This window comes from Chiloscyllium plagiosum, chromosome 2 (assembly GCF_004010195.1).
Source record: "Chiloscyllium plagiosum isolate BGI_BamShark_2017 chromosome 2, ASM401019v2, whole genome shotgun sequence".
Classification (NCBI taxonomy): Eukaryota; Metazoa; Chordata; class Chondrichthyes; order Orectolobiformes; family Hemiscylliidae; genus Chiloscyllium; species Chiloscyllium plagiosum.
The window spans coordinates 5,535,067-5,543,102 of NC_057711.1; the positions used below are offsets into that span (position 1 = coordinate 5,535,067).

Below are 8,036 nucleotides of genomic sequence, written 5' to 3' on the forward strand. Positions count from 1 at the left end.
GGTTGGTCTGGGTGGTCAGTGTGGACACGATGGGCTGAATAGACTGCTTCCACACTGCAGGGATTCTAGGAGTAACTCAGGCAAGAGTCTATTGCATGAGCTGTGCAAGCCTTTGAACCTGGACACTGCTGCCTGACTTAAAGATTCTGGGATCCTGAAAAGACAAAACGAAATGCTGCTGTTGTCATAGTGCCCTCAGGTAAACAGGCTGTTACATGTGGTCATCACGAAAGTTAAAGATTTATGCAACTCACTTAAAGATGATGTAACTAATTTTTTTTAAAAGTTTTTATCTGTGTTAAAATGCTTAAAAATTGATGACCTTGGTCTCTCCTTCCTGCTTTTGTACAGAGCCAGTGGAGATACATCATCAACTTCCACCACCTTGACAAAGACACCGGGAGTATTACCAACAGCATGGCCCTTCCAATCAAAACCAGCAAGCAGAACTTCACCAGGCTAGGTGACTGCATGGATGCATGGCAGATGCAGTTTAATGTGGACAAATGTGTGTTTATCCACTTTGATGGCAAGAACAGGAAGGCATATTACTACCTAAATGGAATCAAGTTAGGTAAAGGGGAAATACAACGAGATTTAGGTGTTTTTGTACATCAGTCAATGAAAGCAAGCATGCAGGCGCAGCAGGCAGTGAAGAAAGCTAATGGCATGCTGGCCTTCATAACAAGAGGAATTGAGTATCGGAGCAAAGAGGTCCATCTGCAGCTGTACAGAGCCCTAGTGAGACTGCACCTGGAATACTGTGTGTAGTTTTGGTCTCCAAATTTGAGGAAGGACATTCTAGCTATTGAAGGAGCGCAGCGTAGGTTCACAAGGTCAATTCCTAGAATGGTGGGACTGTCATACATTGAAAGATTGGAGTGACTAGGCTTGTATACTCTTGAGTTTAGAAGGATGAGAGGGGATCTGATTGAGATGTATAAGATTATTAAAAGTTTGGATATTCTGGAGGCAGGAAGCATGTGGGGAGTCCAGAACCAGAGGACACTGTTAAAAAATAAGGGGTAGCCATTTAGAACAGAGTTGAAGAGAAACTTCTTCACCCAGAGAGTGGTGGATATATGGAATGCTCAGCCCCAGAAGGCAGTGGAGGCCAAGATTCTGGATACTTTCAAGAAAGAGATGTATAGAGCTCTTAAAGATAGTGGAATCAAGGGTTATGGGAATAAGGCAGGAACAGGATACTGATTGAGGATGATCAGCCATGATCATAATGAATGGTGGTGCAGGCTCGAAGGACCGAATGACCGACTCCTGCACCTATTGTCTATTGTCCATTGTCTATCACTTTCCTCAATGAAATTCAAGCAGCCATCATTTGAAAAAAAAGTCATGATTTTCTTGCCATACTTAATAAGTCGGACTGAAAGGTGAGGGCAGAATTAGCCTGCTCAACCTCAAACACCATCTCTTTCCAAGGCTATGTCTTTGGCAAGGGAGGTAACACCTGAGTGATTATCAATCAGGGCAGTGCCCAAGTGGGTTTTCTTGTATTGCTTATCCTGCCATTTCTCGTTACCCTGAAGGTAACACAACTTCCTGGCTGACCAAAAACCATGAGATACGTAAGAAATAGGAGCAAGAAATAGTGGGTGGCACAGTGGCACAGTGGCTAGCACTGCTAGCACTGCTGCCTCACAGCACCAGAGACCTGGGTTCAACTCCCGCCTTGGGCTACTGTCAGTGTGGAGTTTGCACATTCTCCCCGTGTCTGCGTGGGTTTCCTCCGGCTGCTCCGGTTTCCTCTCACAGTCCAAAGGTGTGCAGGTTAGGTGAATTGGCCACGCTAAATTGTCCGTAGTGTTAGGTGAAGGGGTAAATGTAGGGGAATGGGTCTGGGTGGGTTGCTTTTCAGAGGGTTGGTGTGGGCTTGTTGAGCTGAAGGGCCTGTTTCCACACTGTAAATAATCTAATCTAATAAACCATTTGGCCCCCTGCTCCGTCAATCAATACGATCGTGGCTGATCTTTCTGTGGACTCAGCTCCACTTGTTTGACTGATCACCACAGCCCTTAACTGTTCAAAAATCAATCTATCTTTGTCTTAAATACATTTAATGAAGTCGACTCAATTGCTTCACTGGACAGGGAATTCTACAGATTTATAACTCTTTGGGCGAAGAGGTTCCTCCTCAACTCAGTCCGAAATCTCGGAGAGGTGAAACAGTTAGACCTTTCTTAAACCCCTACACGTACAGGCAGACACGGGCAAATGAACTAACATGGATATTACGTGCAGAGAGAAAAAAATGTCGCAAGCTGCTAGTTTATGAGGAAGTCATTTCAAGTCAGCAAAAAGAAAAAAAAACACTATTGGAAAACTTTTAAAAAAAGCATAAAATTATGTTTTTACTCCCTTGCACATTATAAAATCAGCCATTCCATACAATATTGCATTGCCTTTCAGTCAAATTTAAGGGAAACATCATCATGGCCTTACCAGATCATAGGGCTGATCTCTCATTAGAGAGAGAGATGACTGGTGGTGGTTTAACCTGAGAGTCATCACACCTCAGGTGAAGGGACAGGTTGAGGAGAGTCCTTTCGGGTGATCTCACCCATTGCAATGGGGATTAACTACTGAAGTCAAAACCAGCAAAAGATTATCAATTGTCCACTCGAATCCCTTTTGGCATTGACTCTGGAAGTGAGCTGCTCGTTAACTGTGAATGCATTTGCAGTTGCTTTTGTTCTCTAGCTTGTTAAAACAGCTCAATTGGCTGACTCCCAACATACAAGTTCCCAAAATGGTACTGTGCATTGACAATTCTGATTGTTTGACTGAAGAGCCTTCGACTTTAATAAGGACCTCTCGGTACTATATTGTGCATCTACAAAAATAAATCAAATCAAATGATGGCTTGATGTGTAAGCATGACTCAGTGATGTGATTCGATACCTGTTGTATTGTCATACCATGATTAACCTCCCTCAGTAGCAGTAATTTCTCTCTGATGCCACTGGATGCATATTAAAATGAAAAACCAGACCGTAGCATAATGATGACATTCATTCACACAATGAAACCATTAAAATCGGTTGCTATTAGCTATAAAATACCATCAAATGCAGGAAAACCTGTCAAATTAACTATTCCGAAGCTCACCTCAAGCAGGCACCAGCATCCAATTAGACTGCGAAAATGCAGAATTTGTGGAATAAATATATGCAACTCAATGCACAATTCTGACAGGCCACTGTATAACGTGACTTTAATGGGAGATGAAACTGTGTTCCTTTGTGCTTGAATTAAAAGCACTGTCTTAAAGGTGAGCATGTTACCCTTGCTACAGTCACTGCAGTGCATCACTTTCTTGCCAAAGCGTTTTTATTAATAGCACAGGAGGAGCTCATCCTAATTAACTCCAAAAGGAGCAACAAGAATCTCTGAACGTGTACGCTCGTGCGATCACTTGAACTGTCTCAGGCAAGAATGTCTGTCAGTTCCACAGCCCCAAAACTATACATCCCCATGAACGGCAAAAGCTTTATCTTTCCAAAGAGAGTGACACCCACGGAGAAAAGGTCAAACTCAGGTTTGGTTGAAGAGGAATGAGGGTCAAAAAAACTCCAGTGAAGATCGACAGGCAACCTGAGCTCTCAAGGTGAGATGGGAGCGACAGAGGACTCAGTGGATGATGGAACGACTAATGTGCCAGCAGCTTGTACTAATGACCCAGAGACATGAGTTCCAATCCTGACGTGGCGACTGGGGAATTTAAATTCAGTGAACTAAAATAAATATTAACCATCACAGCCTGCTCTTTATCACTGACCCTAAGATCATAGAAACCCTGCAGTGTGGAAAGAGGCCACCTGGCCTATTGACTTTGCACCAACAGGCCAAAGAGCATCCCATTCAGACTCAGCCTCGGCCCCCCAACATATTCCATGGTTAACCCACCTAACTTGGGACATTAAAGGGCAATTTAGCATGGCCAATCCACCTAACCTGCACATATTATGACTGTGGGAGTAAACCAGAGCACCCAGAGGAAATCCACACAGATATGGGGAGGACATGCAAACTCCATACAGTTGCCCGAGGGTGGAATTGAACCTGAGTCCCAAGCAACATGAGTCAGCAGTGCTGATGACTAAGCCACCACGTCACCCCTAAATAGCACCTGGACTGGAACTTGAAACTTGGACTATCAGAGTAAAAGTCTGATGCTTTACTGACTAAGCTACCATGCTCCCTCAGATGATCTATGCCAACTTCCTAGTGAGAACTGGCCACAGGAAACAACTGAGGAACAGGTATGGCTGTGGCACACTCGACACAGCGCCACAAAACTCTCACAGACATGACGCTGGTGAGGTACGGATGACAGGTAGCTTGCCAGTGACAGCGGGTCCTCAGGAATGTCCCGGTGTTGCCGGGGAGGAGAGTTTGGGAGGAAGGGGTGAAGCAAAGGATGGGATGTAGCCAGCGAGGTGTTCAATCAGGAAGGAGTTGAATAGCACGGTAACCGTGCTCAGTACCGCTGCAGCCTTATCATTTCAAGGCAATACCCCTTCAATCCTTTTTCCCATCACCTGGTCTGGTTACACCGCAGTGTTGCCCAATTCCCTGAAGAGGGCCAGAAACAGATGACATGCCTCCTGTTACTATTTGCAAAGGGCATGATGCCCATTCAAACATTGGTTCCAAATGGTTCAGTTTCTGGTTCCCCCACTATCATATACTCATTCGTTCCACAACTAAACATGCACCACCCACCATAATGACAGAGGCAGGAATAGGGGACTTCAGGCAGTGTTGCTTGATGTAAGTATCTTAGGTGCCTAAAAATATGGCATATGTATTCTCAGCCAGTCATTGACTAATCATTGAATCATTAATCATTGGAAATAAAACTGTGCATTCTCCAGAAACAACCTTGCAAATCTCATTCTCATGAAGAGTCACTGGACTCGAAACATTATATCTGTTTTTTTTCTCCACAGGTGTGCATTCTGTTCCTGTTGCAAATCTTATATTCGCCACCAGCCACAGTTTTGGCTGTACACCTGTATTCTTTTATTTGAATGTTCTTCAACATAAAATCTTCAAAAAAAAAACTACTTTTCGAAGACAGAGATCTTGAATGAGTCTTGTCACTGTGAATATCTATTTAAAAGGGAAAAAAAAAGTCACCTTCTGTGATAGTCCTGCAGGGCAAAGAACGAGCAGCATCCTACTAGGGAACAGTGTCCAGGGAAGCAACCTTTGTGGCAATCCAGCACACTTATTAATGTGCAGTGCAATGCCATTACTTTTCGATGCTGCTGCTGCCTCCTAAATGTCACGATGAAGGAGAGCTGAAAGAACAATTCTTTAAGGTTCATTTAAATCGCTCTTTAAGCACCGCAGGGAGCAGACTGAGGAGTATGAAGCGACTGCATCAGATTTTGTGTTGCTATGCCACCTGAGCGTAGACTACTGTTCACTGGACTGTGGCACCAGCTGGGTTTGATTTTCTTTTTGATATATTTTGAATTATGCCTTGGTAAAATTCTCATTGACCTTATACCACTATTTGTTGGGTGTCATTTCAGGATTTTTCTGTCAAATTGATGCAGCAATATTGTGATTCCATTCAAAGCAGTTCTCTAGTGTTGTATACTTAAGCATCTGATGCAAGTGGATAGACTGCACATAGCACAACAATATACTGGCAGTGTTACAGCAATCCCCTGCTACCTTCAGGGCTGGGGTTTGAACAATTGGAGCAGACTGTTTCGAAGAAAGAAGAAACATGTATTTGTATAGCACTGCTCACAACCTCTTAAGGGCAACACAGTCATTTCTTTTGAAAACGTAGTTACTATTGCAATGTTGGAAATATCGAAGCCAATCAGTGCCCCGCAACTCTTTAAGGGTTAAGAAAATGAAGAGGAATGAAACATTGGCTGGGGCACCATGGAGAATTTCCCCGTTTCTTCTTCAACATTGTGACATGCCTAAGTCCAACTGAGAGGGAAAATGGGACCCTGCATGCATGATTACAACACCCTTTGTCCTATAAGGAATACAATTATGTCTCAATACATCAGATCAAATTGTTCAGAACCAAATGGCATAAGAGAGATACCCTGTGAATTATGGAAAACTACAAGTTTCTGAATGATATGCCAGTATTAGTTTCATAAAATGGCACCTCATTGTTAACATCCCCGTAAGATTCAGGAAATTGCTGTGTTTTAAGAATAATTCTCTGTCAAACTAACCAGCAGGACGTTAAGCCTGGTAATTAACAATGGAAATTAGGTGCTAATTGTTAATAGCAGTCAATTAAACTTTGTCAGACATAGTGAAAAGTCTCTTTCCTTCAGGTAATGAATTATTGCTTGAAATCTCAATATTTCATCCCCCTCCAATAATTCATCCCTCACTTTTACTGCTATTGTATGTTCTTTCACCCTTCTCAAATCATTTTTCAGCTTATCTCTTACTTTCATATTGCAATTGTTAAACCATTGGATTTTGCTCCTGCCAGTTGTTATCGACCAGACCAAACCCTTCAAAATATATTATGAAGATAGTCTAGACCCTAACTTTTTCTTATTTTAAATGCAATTCAATTGGTCAAACCACTCAACGCTAAGCAAAACACACTTTACTATGCTACTGTTAAAAGGCAGAAAAAAATAAAAGAATTGGTTTAACTGTAACTTTATCAAAGTGCTTAACAAAATAATCTGTATTAACTACTATTAATTAACTGTTCCAATATCTTAAAATTTCATAAACATGCCCTTGGCAAAGGCAAATTTAGTAAAATAGATTGTCTCATATGCAATTCTAATAGCAGGAAGAGAAACCCCAGCTTTTAACTATAACAGAGAGAGGAATCAGGGTTTCCACATCCAGCTTCAAGACCCCAACAACTGCTGAAAGCTAAAACTAAAAATCCTGGTTGTGTGGGAGCTTGACTCCACCCATTCAGGCTGCTTCTGTTATTCCAACTTTTTTTTAAAAAACCCAAGGCCTCACAAACTCTTTGCTTTATTGTCTTTGGCAGACTGCTTTGCCCCTCTATCTCAATCTTTCTTCATAAAAAAACACAGTACACCTGTATTATTACACAGTCGTCAAATCCCAAAATTCCTGTTGCCCGTTTGGCCCATTGAGCTGATTCTGCTATTTAGTATGTTTATGGTCGATCGCTTGTAGCTTCAACTTCACATTTTCACCGATCCACAATAATCTTTGACTCTCCTGTTAGTCAAAAATCTATCTACTTTTGCTTAAGAAAATTCAATCGCAAAGTTCCAGAGACTGAGTCAGCTGAGTCCTAAGGACATTGCTGCTAGATTGGGCCTATGGCAAGCAGACAGGGCACTACCAAAGGGAAAAGCATACGTAACCTCATCCTGATCAATCTTCCTGAAGTAGGTGGACCTGTCTAGAAATGTTATCAGTAGGAGTGACCACAGCATAGACCTTTTGGAGATGAAGTCTATAATTAAGGACAACTCCCGCATGTTGTGTGCCACTATCACTGCATTGATTGGGATAGATTTCAAATTGATTGCACAACTCAAGCCTTGGGATTCAAAAGGTGCTGCGGGCCACCAACAGCAACAGAATTAGACTCAATACAATTTGTAACATCAAAGACTGGCATACTTCTTACACCACTATTACCATCAAGCTGAGAGATCGACCCTGTTTCAATGTAGAGTTCATAGGTCATGGTTGGATCTGGAACAGGCGTTCCTAAAACTGAAGTGCTAATGAAGACACAACACCGGACCGCTTGCACATGAAGCAGTGTGACAGAAAAAGCTGAGCAATCCCACACCAATAGATCAAATTTAAGCAATGCAGTCCTATCACGTCCAGTTCTGAATAGTGGGGAAGATGGTTCTGATTGTTGGAGGTCAGCCAGCTCATTTCCAAGACATCTCCACAGGAGTTCATCAGGGTAGCATACTGGATCCAACAACTTTCAGCTGTTTCATCAATGGCCTTCCCTCCCTCAGAAGGTCAGATATGGAAATGTTCTCTTTTGATTGTACCATACTCAT

At 42.4% G+C, this 8,036-nt stretch overlaps 1 protein-coding gene across 1 annotated transcript; it reads right to left on the bottom strand.

Moving 5' to 3' along the window:
• Positions 1-279: 279 nt before the first annotated feature.
• Positions 280-7,702, bottom strand: LOC122539532 (40S ribosomal protein S23-like). Its single transcript, XM_043674497.1, is given in 3 exon segments — positions 280-454; positions 1,306-1,564; positions 7,654-7,702. Coding segments are annotated over 3 exon segments (483 nt in total).
• Between the last annotated feature and the right edge of the window lie 334 nt (positions 7,703-8,036).